The sequence below is a fragment of the Phodopus roborovskii genome, unplaced genomic scaffold, assembly GCF_943737965.1.
Source record: "Phodopus roborovskii unplaced genomic scaffold, PHOROB, whole genome shotgun sequence".
Classification (NCBI taxonomy): domain Eukaryota; kingdom Metazoa; phylum Chordata; class Mammalia; order Rodentia; family Cricetidae; genus Phodopus; species Phodopus roborovskii.
This window is the reverse complement of record NW_026125781.1, coordinates 244,186-260,282: the sequence shown is the minus strand read 5'-3', so window position 1 is coordinate 260,282 and position 16,097 is coordinate 244,186. Positions and strand designations below refer to the sequence as shown.

At 38.2% G+C, this 16,097-nt stretch overlaps 1 protein-coding gene across 5 annotated transcripts in view; it reads left to right on the top strand.

Moving 5' to 3' along the window:
* Gria3 (glutamate ionotropic receptor AMPA type subunit 3) overlaps positions 1-15,487 on the top strand; it is a 263,014-nt gene extending 247,527 nt beyond the window's left edge. For 2 of the 5 annotated variants that reach the window (XM_051178646.1, XM_051178647.1), the window contains exons 15-17: positions 7,371-7,485; positions 10,085-10,332; positions 15,083-15,487. In XM_051178646.1, coding sequence (XP_051034603.1) covers positions 7,371-7,485; positions 10,085-10,330 — 361 coding nt within the window. In that variant the 3' untranslated portion in view covers positions 10,331-10,332; positions 15,083-15,487. Of the gene's footprint in view, positions 1-7,370; positions 7,486-10,084; positions 10,344-15,082 lie in introns of those variants that run through there. The other 3 variants (XM_051178649.1, XR_007834108.1, XM_051178645.1) reach the window with 3 other exon arrangements.
* The last annotated feature ends 610 nt before the right edge of the window (positions 15,488-16,097 follow it).

Sequence of the window (16,097 nt, the reverse complement as noted above, 5' to 3'; positions counted from 1 at the left end):
TTGTTAGGCCTTTAGAAAAATGACTCACAGCTTTCAACTCCTAATGTTATATGCATGTGTTATTGAATTTGCTCTTTGTACTTTATTAAATTATGATCCCATTAGCAAGGAGTTAAATAGGTTTGAGCTACATTTGTGAACTACGTGGTTATAAATACTGTCTCAGAGGTGGCTTCTAGCAGATAAGCACTGCAAAACTCTACAAATCATTGGATCTTCCTCTGTGGAAATGAGGGTTGCTTGAACAGTCAGAGTATAGTAATGGCAACAGTCAAAGGGTATGGAGACAGCTCTTGGTGATCTAAAGGCAGAAAGTTTGATGTGACATAAACCCTTATTCTTCTGTAATCCTACATGTAAGAACTCCTGTGAAAAATGGGGAGACAGAATATTTTTAATGACTCCAGACATCTGCACACTTTAGGGCATGTTTGGAACTGTCACAGCTTCCAGGAGCTGACACAGACAAGTAAATCCCTTCGCATTACACATATCTCGTGTTAACTAACAAAAAAGAATACAAAGGGCTTCATGGTAGATCCTATCACTCAGCAACAATTCTTCTCTCATTCTTAACTATCAATTTGCTCCAACAAACCTGTACAATTATATCTGCCCCTGCTTGCACATACTTCTTATGTGAAGTGATACTATGACTTCTCCAAGAGAGGCCACAATGAGAAACTGAGAAGGGTGGTGTATCACCATCTGGATGACTGATCACCATGGCTACCTGAAGTAGTCTAAGTTTCAAAAAGTGGCCAAGAAAATGGAAAATAACTTTTCTCTCCCCACTGAGCTGACAATATTCCAAAGGGGTTGTTCAGAAAGTTAGCAATAAGCCCAAATTAGTAACTTAGAAGCAAGTGTTTAGATGAAGACAAGGCGGTATAGAAAGTTCTCCAACTTAATTTGTGATCATTTCCATTTTCATCATCTAGATATTGTGTAGTCAGAGCAAGTTTCTAATTACATCTATAAATTCACTATCCTTGCTCATTAATTCTTTTGCATCTGTGTGATCTTTTCTTTTTCTACAGCCTATATATTGGCACACATATCTATATCTCTCCTAAGGGAACCATTGAAGATCTGCAGGAATCATTAATTAGCCAACCATTTGCTCCTTCAATGTTCCTGTTCAGAAATAGGAAGTATTTAGAGCAGAATACATAGTCTACTCTCTCCAATGGATAAATCACAGTACACTATAGCATGGATTTCTGTATTTCCCAAGATTGGAGTCATATCCACAATTCAAACTCCTCTTTCCTGCATTCTAGGTCACCAGATTACTTGGGTATATCAACTTGGTAATGAAGTTACTAGACCCAATGTGTCTTCTTTTACCCTATAGACAGACTCAGCACCCTCATATAACTCCATTTGACCATGACATGATTCCAAGCTGCTTAATTTATTATTCTATGCATTTCAGGAAATCAAATTTTAAAATAAACCTAGCAGTTGTTTTCACTAAAGGCTTATTTATTTTGGTTATACAATAGAGTCTACATTCACAGAAAAAAAAGTGATATTCTTCTCCTTAAACTGTCTTCATGTGTAAGGCTTACCATTGCTAAGACAACATTGATTCTTTGAAATGGCTTGGTAAGTCAGAACTTAGAATTTAGACAACCATCACCTGGATGGGCTATGTCTGAACAGTGTATACAGGCTTTGTAGCTGAGTTATTTCCAGGTGTGGATGTCTGACAAGCAGAAAATTTTATCATCTAATTTTCTTTGAAAATACAACTCATGCCAGGCTTACTTTGCACTTACCTATAGCCTCAGTTCTTGGCGGAGGGTGGGGGGGGAGGGTAAAGGCAGAAAGAAGAATTCAGTGTGAGCCTCAGCTAAATATCAAAGCTAAGGCCAGCTGGGACAACAAAATTATAGGAGGAGGAAGAGCAAGGGGGAGTGAGTGAAAGTGTTGAGTGGGGAAAGGCACCTGTTTTTGAGTCCGATGACCAGAATTCAACCCCCAGAACCCACATGAAGGTAAAAGGACAGAATTGACTCCCACAAGTTCTCCTCTGCCTGGCCACATGTGTCATGGTACACACACACACACACACACACACACACACACACACACACACACACAAACACAGGGAGAGAGAGACATAGAGAGAGAGGAGAGAGAGAGAGTTTAAAAATAAACATTTTAAGAAAGAGAAGTATTATAAATTACAATATTCCTTTTATATTAAAAGATGGTAACCAAATGGCAGTTCCTGACTGTCCTCCACACTCAGAAATAAACATCCTGATACAGGTCATCGTTGTGTTCACATATTTTAAAGACTGTGTAATTCATAGATGCCCGTGCACTCATTCCATATCTGCTTGATAATGATGCTCATGATTTCTATGCCATAAAACATTTTCTTCTCCGGAGAACTTAACATTCTTTCCCCAACCCCTAGACATTTTTCAAACAAAGTAGAATACCAAGTTACTTGGTAAATCATTTCTATTTCTTCATTTCCAATATCTCAGGAAGATTCATATTTAAAAAACAAAAACAAAAATCCCCACATTGTACAAAGTTAACAGTGTGAAATTTTTACAGTGGAATTTTAGAAATAGTGATGAATAAATGGGGCTTGGGCATATTCCAAGATCCCACCAAATTTCATCAGAATGCCTTCCACTTCTCTCCTTCAGTTTGCTGACCAATGCCTCCATCTTATGAGGGTACTGCTCAGCACAGAGCTCGTAGCAAGCCCTTCAGACAGCAACAGCTTGGCTAATTTCCATGATAGAAATCTGACCTACTTTGTTTAATTCTTTCTGTTCTCTATTGAGGTGAGCACAATAAATATTTCTGACTTCTAATTCTCTCAGGTAGCAGTCAAGGGCCTTCAGTAATTGCTCGAGACATTACCCATGAGAAGCATTGCTGCATCACAGTAAAAGGCCCCAGCTGGAACATACACCCTTGCTAGATTAATAGTCATTTGGAGAATTGGGGTCCCTGAAAAAAATTATTATGGACATTAAGCTCAAATAGAAAAAATGAGGAGAGCTACTTACTCTTGCCTATGTTTCAGTGGGTAATGAATAGAAGAGAGTTCAGTGTATATTCATTTGGCTTTCTGGCCTGCCCTGTGATATGTAGGGGCTTAAGCAAATTGCTTGACCCCTGTGTGTTTCAGTTCTATAATTTATAAAGTGAAGACCATAAATCTGACTTCTTGGGTGGCCATTACATGACTAATAATAAAATTGACTATTGTAATTATGTAAAAAATTGACTATTGTAATTATGTAAAAAACTAAACGTTATCTTTGAAATGGTTACTTATTGAGAAAATGTAATGAATGAGGCTACAAAAGCATAAGTTATAGTCCATACCTTTGACAAGCACATTGTGTAGAAGGAGTAACAAGACAAACCCAGAAATAAGACAAGATAGAAGATGATGGACGGAGAAGAAAAGAAATATTTGATCTAGGAGGGAAAAAACAGCACCCTGACAAAAAAAAAATAACACCTAAAATGACCAACTGCACACCTAATTCTCTTTTCTTCAAAACACCTGTGTGTGCATATGCCCCTGCGCTTGTGTGTGTGTGTACTCGTGCATGTATGTATGTGTGTACATGTGCATGTGTGCGTGTGTGCATGTGTATGTGCATGTTTACATGTGTGCACAGATGTGTGTGTGTGTGTGTGTGTGTGTGTGTGTGTGTGTGTATGCATTTAGTTGACTTGAGTTAGACTTCACAATACATCCAGTAAGGCACAGGAAGGGAGAAATCCATATGAGCCAAAGCATGCTTACTTTGCCATTTTGGAAATTTAGTTTATCCCACAGCAACACAGAACTGAGGAGCTTTCTTCTCTTCATAGCTCTCCTTACTTTTTACAGTGGCATTACCTGTGATTTCTGATGACATCTTTTACATTCCTTGAGTGTGCTGCTGCTTGAAATGTTTGGTTTGGCCCTCATTTCTATTTTGAAGTTCCCAAGAGCCCATAGATTCACTGCCCAATTTCATTAACACTGGGTATCATGGTGTTTTTTGCTTTTTTTTTTTTTTTTTTTTTTTTTTTTTTTTTTTTTTTTGTCATCAAAGACTAACCTTGTAGGGGTCTATGATTACTCAGAGTTCTTTACTGTCTTTGTATCTTGGGGCAGATCTGGATGTTCTCAGGCTCAACATTAGAGGCCTTTGGAACCAGAGGATGCATTCATTGTTGTGGAGACTGTCCTGAAATTATTGGATGTTTATCAGCATGAAACCTGTACCACTGGATGCCTGTATCATTCTGTAGCCAGTTTTTGACAACAAAAATGACACCAGGCATTACCAAATGTCCTTTGGAGGACAAAAGTCCCTGCCCCCCCCCACTGCCTGCCCAAAAGCTATAGCCTGCACTGTAAACTGGAATGGGAAACAGTTACTAGCTGTTCTGTGAAAGCTGCTGCTGAGCATAGGCCACTTTATAGAAAGGAAACACTAATATGCTGAGATACAAGTCTGGGCTTAGGCAAGGGTATATAGTTGACAGGCCAGAATAAGCCCCACCACAACAAAACTCATCCATTCTCCAAAGCAGTGTTTACAAAATATTTTGCTCTAGAACTCTTCATATTCTTAAACTTTATTGCAAAAATCTAAAAAGTGCTTTGTTTATGTTTGTTGTATCTCTGATATTCATCATTTCCAAAATGGAAACTACAAAATTTTAAAGGAATATGTGCATTGATTTACTTTTAAAATAACATAATACATGTTAAAAATAAATAACATACTTTTATGAAAATAACTATTTTCAAAACAATAGTTCGAAAGTGAAACTGGTTTATTTTTGAAGATCTCTTAATATTTACCTTACATTAAATAATGGAAATATCATTTCTATTTCTTCATTCAATTTGTTATAATTTCTCATACCATGTAGCCTCTAAGGAATTTCTATATCAAGAATAATAGTGAGAATGGGTTATTTATGCCTTAGTATCACTATAAAATCCTTTGACTTCACAGACCCTCTAATGAAAGGGTTTCAATGATCCCCCAGGGCCCCTGAAACACATTTTGAGAGCACTGCTCTAAACCCACATATTCCACTTTTATCAATCTATGTCACTTAAATGTTTATGAACATCTTCTAAAACTGAGGTATCTGGAGGATGGAAGCCTCCATTAACCCTAGTGTGATAACGTTAATCAGGCTGCACTGTTCCTAAGATCTAATAAAGGCAGCAGTACTGAACAAATTGAATGAGGTATTTTTAAGAATGCAAAACCTTGAAGGAGAATGAGGCCTGATAAGGACACAGTCAGAGAGCAAGGAGAAGCCACTGAACCTTTTGCAATAAAAAGGAAGTACAGAAAGGATATATAGGCCTGATGAACCCAGGCCCCTCATGTCATTAGAAAGCACTTAGCCCTGTATCTAGAGGCAACTTTCACCGTGCCGCATCTCACACCAGAACCTGGCTCAAATCACCACACTGGGAGAGAAGTGATGGTATTGGCATAGCAAATAATAGAGAAACAAAAAAAAAAATAAATAAATAGCAGTGGGGTGTAGGGGAGAAGGCAACTCCCACATTGCTCCCAGGGCCAAGTATGGTCTTGCTGACCTTTAAAATAATCTAAGATACAACTTTCACTCTTGATACTATCTTAAGGAGGCTCAAAGTTTTGTGTATGTTTTGTTGCAATTCTGGTTAGTACTTAAGAAGCCTAGGATTTGAGTGTTGATGGGAGGAACTTGTTAAAAGTATGAAAAGACCTCAATTTCCTTATAAGACATAGTATGAAGATATTCTGACTACCATGCCCTACATTAATGAAGAGAATGTCACCTCCTTGCTATTAAAGATTTATTGGTTTTCAAATGCAAGTACTCTGAAATTGCATATTATTTTTAAATGAAGATACATATCTCAGAATATCAAATTGAGATGATCCCTCTGCTCTCTATTGCAAATGGGAAAAAGTAAAGGGAAAAAGGTTTGAGAGCTGGTATGACAGAGACCAGATCTCAGGGATTATGGGAAGTCTTGTCTGTAACCAGATATCTTAATAGGTTCAACTTACCCAAAGGAAGCTAAGAAATGTTAGAGCATGCCCATAGTTACATAAATTTGGGTGACTTCTACCTTTAAAGTCAGTGACTTTAGACCAACAAACATTAGCATTGGCAATACTATTCACAAGAACCTAAACACAGTTTATTGCCTCAACATAGAATTAGGCCACCCTTTCCATATAACACATTTTTGCACAAAGTTATTAATGAGACTTTGTCTTAAATTCAATAGCTATAGGAAAAAGAAAGTGGTCACTATTTCTATGTGATAGCCAAACAAAACATTCATGAAGAAAATCATTGTCATAGGACCAGTAAGATTTCACACATCGTGTCCAAAGGCTCCAAATATAGTCTTTATACATTGAGTAATAGAGGACTAGGGGGAGCAAGCTGTAACCTAGCCTCCTAATGATGTATTAGTCTTATTTTATCTAACTATTCCCTACAGTACCACTCAACGGTGGTAATGTCAATTGGCCATTTTACATAATGTACTAATATTCCACTTTGAAAGACCCTGCTCCACTTTCTGGGGATCTGACTTGACTATAGGCATATCAGAAAGACATACAGATAGTAACTAAGAAATATCCCATGAGCCTGTTTTTCTGCTGTTGAAAATGCTCCTCATCAAAAATTTCAAGGTCTACCTTGAACCCGTAATGTTAAGAGTAGTGTGTGCATAGCAATTAGGATGTATGGTTGTTGCATGAGGATATGTGTGTAGTTAAGTTCTTCAGTAGATCATTTTCAGCTGGGCAATAGATATGTGCAATAGGGGACAATTAATCCAAAGGCATGCTGTTTATACAGGATTTGTTTTCTGTTCAGATTCATCCATTTGTCTTGGTCCACAATATGCAAATATTTCCCTTTCCGGCCCTGTCCCCTTCCCAGCCCCCTCCTACACCCATAACTTGCTTTCTGTCTGGAAGTACAAGGCACCCGGTTAGATCAAACCTAACACACCTCCATCACAAAGTTACTGCAAGCTGCCGCTGACGATTTGTCACATGAGGGGAGACCCTCCTCACTACATACAGCCTACCTGAAGAGTGCCTTTTTTCTATCCTCATTATTTAACAGTGTGTGCCGATTACTCAAAGCGATATGGGCAGGCCCTGGTAAATATAGCGTTGCTGTAGTGTTAACATTTTATAAGGAAATGCTCAGGTTGCCTGCAGTGTCTAAAATTACTCTGTGGCCAGGGCCCCCTGCTTTATCGCTTTCTATAGTTTTAAAGTAGTTTGAAGCTTGAATAACATAAAATAACATAATATAATGTTATTTATGTTATTTCCCACGTGAAGAACGCCTGTAAACCTTGCAGTATTGAAACTCAGTGAACAAGGCATCTTAGACAAGCTGAAAAACAAATGGTGGTACGATAAGGGGGAATGTGGAGCCAAGGACTCCGGGAGTAAGGTCAGTCGCTGAAGGTCTTTTTGTACTGATTAGAAATCACATTTTGACCCACTGTTTATTTTCTACCCCCCCCCAAACGGCTTTCCTTCCCGACACACACACCCTGCCACAGTGGGACCCCTTCATAACACCAGCACTATAGGAATAAGACAAATGCCAGCCTCAGAGGCCTGCCATGTGACACCAACCCATTATGATATAGATCTCTTGTGGTTAGGGACTCAATCTGGCTCGATGCACTTCCAAAGCTGTAAAATAATGAGCTGTGTTATAAAGGGGTTTTACTGTAGTTCACATTTCAAAAGTTCAAAGAAAAAAAACAACCAACCTTAACGCAAAAAAAAAAAAAAAGATCCAGTTGTGACAGTACTTTATCTTAATCTCTTGCAGTGTCAGAGACTGTAGTATTAAATACTACTGGTTATTAATATATTACGTCTTTGTCATCAGAAAACAGTCAAACAAACAATAAAGACCAGTCTCTGTAAGCAAAATGATTAGCTCCCTCCCAGCTGCTGTCATATTAAATTCAGCATCTGTTTGGATTGGATTTCAAATCTCATTAAGTCTGTCACACTTTTCTCTTCCAAAGGTGTCGTTTGAATCTCTGTATGTAATACTTTGAAAATTTGGTCGCATGCTTCTTAAGGGTATACATTGTCAGGGTTAACATCACATTAATAAGCATGGAACACTCTTCCCTGCCTCTTTCCTGCCCCCCTTGCTCCCCAAAGAAAGTTCTTTTTAGTTTCAATGTTTGCCTTTTCCTTTTTCTGAACTAATATTGTGGTATCAGTTAATTCATTTCATGAAATGCCACTCATTTTCCCTATGCACTGAACCATTTTGCTACTGGTTTTCTACATCCCGCATCAGGGAATTCTGTAAAAATTCAACACATGGAATTTGAAACTGTTGTTACTGCTAAAGATCATGTAAGGTATCATAAAGGACCTTTTATCCCATTCAGCGCCATGCACATATACATATATGACAGCAGAAGGAAGGTTCTAGAAATTGGTCCATTGCTTAGTTGACTATGGACTACCCTTGCAGCTAGCAGAGTGGGCTTCCTTAAGGAAATGACTACTGTCCAGTAAGGGACAGAAGTTCTCACTATTCACCTATCTGTAATCCATTCTAGAAAGGTGACTATGTATAAGCCTGGCATGGACATAAGGCACCCCACACCCATTCCTGAATACAATTCAATTTCAGTTGAACTTTTTATTTTAGTAAACAGGCATAGAGTTGGCTCCTATGAAAATAGAACCAGAAATACATGGCCACTTAAATATATCAAGACTAGCTGAGCCATAGTACCGATGGTCAGCAATGGCCATCATCTGTCCACTATGTCATCATTTAAATAATATGCTCAAAACACAGGCTTAAAAAATGAGTATTCTATTCAACTCCTTTCAGCAGCAAAATGGTTACATTCCCTCTAAAAAGACTACAAAATGCTATTTTATTTTTATTTTTTCAAAGAAAGACTCCTGGCCCTTGGTGTGTCCTACCTCAAGGTAGGGCTCAAGACACCAATTTTTTTCTTTCCATTGTTCAGCAGTTCAAGTTTTTTTTTTTTTTTTTTCACACAAGCAGCTAGCTTAGTGAAAGTTGCTAGGTGACCTGAAAGGCACTGACCGCCTTCTCCAATTTTTCCTCCATCTTAAATAGAAAACAGATAGGTGGAGCATTTTTGTAATTAGTCCTACATTCCCTGGAGTAAAATCTTAAAATTAACTGAACTTTTTTTTTTTTTTTTTTTTTTTTTTTTTTTTTTTTTTGTTTTTAGTCGTCAGTGATCTAGAAAATCTTTCTGATTTGTGTGGAGCCAATTGAGGACATAATGGGCCCTCCTGATGACTCCCTTAAACTTTCAGAAAGATGGAATAAAGACAACTCTTTGTGTTGTACCCTTGTTCTAGCAGCACAAAGACTTGCTGCCCTTATTTTGAACTTAGCAACCAATTCTCCAAGGGGACGTTTTATTAGTCACTGGGAGAAAAGAGGACTTAACCCTTTTCCCACAAATCCCCACGAAGTAAATCCCCACACAAGAACATAAGGAATTTCTAATAGTCTCACCCAGCAGCTTACAAACTGTTAAGCAAGTTTGTCACAGGGTTTGTCACAAGGGGAGAGGGGGCATTTCGAGGCAGAGAGGGGAAAGAGTGCTTCCGTTTCCAAATGAAAAGAATGTTACATTTGTAGGGATGATGCCACAGCTCAACTCTGGAAAATGGTGTGTGTTTAGGCTGGCAGAGAGATACATTATGCTTGTGTTTACTCCCCTGAAGAAACCACGTCTTACTTAGTGGTTAAACACCGTGTTAAACATTTGGAGATACTAATAGGCATAAAGAATGAAAACAAAAGGACATTTAGATGAGAAGCAAAACTGTCAACAGAAGCATAATCTACCATCTTGCTAGTCATTGTGAAACATCAGCCATTTGCCAGAGCTGAGTGCTAACACTTACACAATGTTTAGTTATTTTACAACTTAGAACTGTCCTATATTGTTGTGATGTGTTGTGATGCCCTGTACCCTTTGTTTTCCTCAAGAACTAATCGCCTTGTTCGTTTTTCTTAGGACAAGACCAGTGCTCTAAGCCTGAGCAATGTGGCAGGCGTGTTCTATATACTTGTCGGAGGTCTGGGTCTGGCCATGATGGTGGCTTTGATAGAATTCTGTTACAAATCACGGGCAGAGTCCAAACGCATGAAACTCACAAAGAACACCCAAAACTTTAAGCCTGCTCCTGCCACCAACACTCAGAATTACGCTACATACAGAGAAGGCTACAACGTGTATGGAACAGAAAGTGTTAAGATCTAGGGGTACGGTGAAGGTTGAGTAAACTAATCAGCCTTATGTTTCTGTGTGTTAACCTTTTGTTGTTGTTCTTTCGTGCTTTTTCACTTTGGTTTGATTTCAGTATTGTCCCTTTGCTACTATTTAATTCTCTGCAAACAATGATTGAGCGCCTTTGTCAGTTAGCAGTGCTTTTCTAAAGGCAGAATTAGAATTAAGTCATGGTCTGTGACACAAAAGGAGAAAAAGCAAAAATTCTTAAAGCAGTACTGTTCAATACAAATGTATGTGGGTACATGTGTGACCCACATGAATAACATGTAACTGCTCTAGTAGTTATAGTTTTCAAATTAAAACAAGTGAAGTTTATCCTAATGACTCATTTCACTGAAGCCAAGATATCAAAATACCATTTCAATGTTGTCAATTAAACAAGAATATTACAAATGAATGAGACATTTTATGTTATTTCATTCATTCTAATCTTTGAAATTTGGGATGCTTTTGTACTTAGGACATACCTCAAATGATATTAGCAACATATCAAATATTCAATAGTTACATGTGCCCCAAGACTGCCATGTTAGACAGTACAGTTCTAGAGAAAGCAGATGTTCCGGAACTACGATTTAAACTAGAAAATAGAAGCAAGACCCTGCCACCTCAGGTAGGGAAGTGCTTCCATAGAGGAGCTGTGGTTCTTTTAACTAAACAGTGGAAGCATGAAATAAATTTCTTAATCTTTGAGTCCCTTTGTTATCCCTTCCTTGGAACTGATGGTGCTCAGGTGAGTAAGGGTCTAGGTTCCTTTCTGGTGACCAAACCAAAATTAATACTTAGGAAAACCTGACTCCCAATAACTCATCTAAGTTTCTAGGCAAGCATGTATTAGAATAATACATCCATTCTACAAGTATATAAAAGAATAGTTTTACCACCTTCCAAGCACATTTGCCTAACTGACTTGCCTATGGAAAGAGGAACAGAACAATTGGCAACTTCTTATACCTTATTTTAGATGGCTAACTTTGACCTCACCAGTAAATATCAATTTGCTCTAATTTTTATTAAGATGGCTACATTTTGACCTTCATTATATGTAAGCTTGCAAACATACATTTAGTCCATTTTAAACATTTTATCCAAATAAATCATTTGCTATCACTATGGAAAGAATCCTTTTGTTTGGTGAAGTTGCTGGTTGTCCTATTGTCCTTACAGATTGCAGCCTTTGGCTACTATACACTCAGAACAATGAACTAACCTGTTAACAGATTGTTTCCACTGTATTTGTGAATGTTCAACCCATAAGTTCATCTGTCCTTAGCACTATTGGCATGCAATCATTTAATGTTCTCATGTGCTAGTGCTTTGAGTTAATGATACAATTCAGTTGGGGGCACATCATTTGCTTTTTTCATAGAATAATATAGAAGCAATTTCAATCTAGCACAATTACTACAAATACCAAGAAGCTGAAGTTCATTTATTTAATGCATCTTAAGAATGTATAGCAATTTCCCAAGTTCTCTCACATCTAGTGCCTCAGTTGTGATGAAACAAAGCAGACAATATTTTCCCTTGGGTACCTAAAACTCAGTCACAGCAAGCGACTTGTCCAAATACAACTAGGGAGTGGCAGGTTCATGTGCAAAGTGCAGCCCTTCCTCCTCAATCTGTAGTCTGGTAGTCTTCAGGAAACTTGAAACTTTAGTGAGATTTTGTCAATTTGAAAAGAGATGGTAAGTTCATGTCACAGCTATTCATGAAGGCCATCAGATGGCTCAGCAGTTTAGATCACTTGTTGCTCTTGCAAAGCATTCAGTTCCCAGCATCCACATGGCAGACCACAACCATCTGAAACTCCAGTTTCAGGGGAGCCAATATCCTCTTCTGGCCTGCATGGGGGACATGGCATGGCCCAAATGTGATGCACTTATATTCGTGCAGACAAAACACTCACATACAAAAAATAAATGTAATTAATATATATTGTTAAAAAGCCGTGAGGAAAACTTCATAGACCCTCCATACCCCACTCCTTGTTCATCCCACTCCATATATGAGTATATATATATACTCTCAAGAAAGAATCTTTTACAACAGGGATCAAAGAATTATAGCTCTTCTTTCCAATTACTATATCCTCACTGTGTCTTGTTAAATCCCAAGAATAACATTTTAAAATCACAAATTGCAGGGGAATCTTATGAGAATGTGGATCTTTTATTTTTTTTTTTCTTTTAAACTTTTTGCTCTTATTCCAAGAGTATGGATCGTAATACAGAAGAAGGAAAGGAGGGGAAGAGAAAGGAAGGAAGGAATGGAGAAAGAGGGACAGAGAGAGAGAGAGAGAGAGAGAGAGAGAGAGAGAGAGAGAGAGAGAGAGAGGTAGAACTAGATTATCACTCCTTTGAACATGTCATTATACCCTTAAATTGGAGGCCATAGAGTACCGCACTGGATGCAAAAGGCTCAAAACCTAGCTTGCTATCATTTGTAGCTCTCTGGCTTTCTTTGAGTCAACTTGAGTGTGCTACTATTGTGGAGCAAAATTATGGCTAATTGAAATTACAGCACAGTCACCCAGTTCCTGAGCAGTCATCTCAGGCATAACAAAGAAGCCTGGGAAGAGTCCATCCTGTCCATGTCGTTATGAGACTTAGCTATTCTCCTATTCACTTTTGATTTCCAAACAAATCCTACATCCCCAGTACATTTTGATCTCCTTCCTAGTTTCTAGCTTTCTGAGTTGGCCTGGGTGGTCATGGTCTATTCAGGAGAATGCAGGTGAAAAGGTATCCCAAAGTTTTCCTTGTCTTGTTAATTATCAGGGCCAGCCTTACAAGTTTATGGGATCATTAAGTGGTCAGGAAGTGTGACTCGGTTAAAGTCATCCAGAAGAATAAGATCCAATAAAATGTGTCTAACCAAAAGGCACTTTAGAAAGGATATGGAGGCTATGCCATGATTACTAATCTCAGGAGAACATATGGCTCAGTTTCAGATTCTGTTACTCATCCACTTGAGAGCAGACATTCTCTTCACAACCTGATACCTCTCTAAGTTACTGACCAGACATTAAAAGCAAGCTCTACCTCCAAGAATTCCCTGGCAAGTGACCCCAACTCAACCGCTCCCCAGGGTTTACTATATTTTAACTGCTTTTAGAAATCTCCCAGTTTCTGAAAGGCTGGGGAAATCTGCACCAAGCTTCTTTGGCTTTTTCAGTGATGTTTTTGGATCTCTTATTTGTAAGACCTCAACATGCCTGGAATCGGGATGGTTCCATTTTTCCTTTAAGTCTACTCGGTTCAATCTGATGAAATATTAATATTTTCAAAGTGATTAGCTATTCCTTGAGTGGGAGAAAGATTGAGACAGGGCCTTACCCTGTAACTCAGAATAACCTAAAGCTCACAGTAACCCTCCTATCTCAGCCTCGGATTACTGGAAATCATAGATGTGAGCCATCAGGCCCAGAGTATATAGACATTCTTGCTGGGGATTTTTTTTTACTGCTTAAGGGAGTTATTTTTTTAAAGGGTGGAGAAAAGGAACTAATTTTATATCAAGTGAACACAAATTTCCAGATAATTCGAGGTGGTGATGTTCTTTTTTTCTCAGAGAGCTTTTATCTCAGTAGTGTGTCTGTTCCTGCTGTTTAAAAGCAGGGGACAGTCACTGAGATGTCAGGTCACTTACTTCCATTTACCAGACCAGATAAGATTGACTATAGGAAAGAGAGATATTACTCCAAATAAGGATATACCATTGACTATAGAAAAGAGAGAGATGACTCCAGATAAGGATATACCATTGACTATAAGTAGAAGAAGAGATAAGTGAGTCATCACTTGGAGACACCAAAGAGCTTTTCCTACTTCCATATTAACCTTTGACTCTTTGCACACATCTTTTACATTCACACACATGTGTTTATTCCAGGACCAGTGTTAGATAATGATGTCATTCATTCAACCTAAATTCAGGGTTTACTCAAGAAAACAAAAGTGGATGTTCCATTACATGAAAAAGTGGTTGAGAATAGGTGTGGTATTGAGTGTAGAGTTGGAGGCAATGGATCCCCTATATCTAGTCAAGGCCTTGAAAATGAGAGCATTACTAGCATCCTCTCAATCACGCAGCTAATTTCAAGGCAAAGTACCTAGAGATGCCAAGCTGTTGCCTGTTTCTAGAATGTGCTATCCCTTTAAACTCCTTGTATTACTTTCGGACTTTAAACACTATGGTTGAAGGTATTAAGAGAATGAGCAGTCCCCAGTCAAGGAACAAATAATAAATTTTCTTCTCATAATCAAAATTGATTTGAATTCAGTAAGTAAGCTGTAACATTGTGCATTGTGTACCCTCTGTCCTAGGCAATCTTTGTCACATCTGCAATCAGAATACACTCTGCAATGCATTTGTCCTGACTACCTCTATTTAAATGTCACTAAAACTTTCTAATATACCTACTCCCTGAGTGATTAAAGTCTTGAGTTAGACTTCCTGCATGTTAGTACAATCCACGAATATGATAGAAAATCATCCTATTTTAATTTATTCCAAAGCATTTGCATCCAGTTGAAAATTTTAACTAGACCTGTTGCCTATATCCAATCTAACTGGGAGTGGAGGATGGCTCCAGTAATGCTAATTTAAGGGAAAAAAAGTCACTTTTTTTTTTTGTCCAAACTCAAGTGAGCCATTAATAAATGTCTTGGTTCCCAATAAAAAGTCCCTTCACATTGTAATGTCATCTTGCCTTTGCAGATCCCTTCCCATTGGAAGCATGCAATGAGAGGAAATCACTGAAAATGTGGCTGCTTCAAGGATCCTGAGCCAGATTTCACTCTCCTTGGTGTCGGGCATGACACGAATATTGCTGATGGTGCAATGACCTTTCAATAGGAAAAACTGATTTTTTTTTTCCTTCAGTGCCTTATGGAACACTCTGAGACTTGCGACAATGCAAACCATTATTGAAATCGTTTTGCTTTGCTTGAAAAAACAAATAAAATAAAACCAACAAAAAAGTGAACACGCAAGATTCCAGTATGCGGAAAAAAAAATCTTACTCAAAACACCAATTCAACAAAAGCCATTCTTTGATACCACTGCACAATATACAGAACCATGTTCTTTAGTACACACATGCACATACACACACATATACATACATGCACGTACACACACACACACACACACACACCAGATTTAATTTCAATTCAGCAAATAGACCCATCCTAGCTAAAAGAAGTAATTCCTCCTGATTAAAAAGAAAAAAAAATCTGTCTCCCAGTGTTTGGTCAGACAGACAGGCATTTCTTCTAGGATCTGCTGATCAGATGTTTTTGGTATTTCCTGTTGGTAGTGATGTTCTGTGCACCCTATTTCCTTTCGATGTTGCTGAAATGTGTATATCTTTGAAATGTAAACGTGACACTTAAGAACATTCAAATGCTTTGGGAAAGAGACTGAATGGTGATTCAGTGTTCTTGCAAGGGTTTTGTGAAGAATGTGTGGAGAACTTCCCAAAATGGAAGTGAAGGGATTAATAGAGCTTTTGAAGTTGACATGTGTGTAGCAAGGGATGGAGCACTATCAGGCATACCTCTCGGTGCTTTCCTAAAACGGATCCCGGAGCTTTCCAAGAAGCCTGGAATTACAGCTCACAGATCTGTTTTTCTTGATTCAGTGTGCATTTTAAGTCGATATAGCCGAGTAGTAAAGAAGCATTGAGGTGAGGGAAACGCTGCCTATCTCCCAGTTGTGTTTGGAATATCTT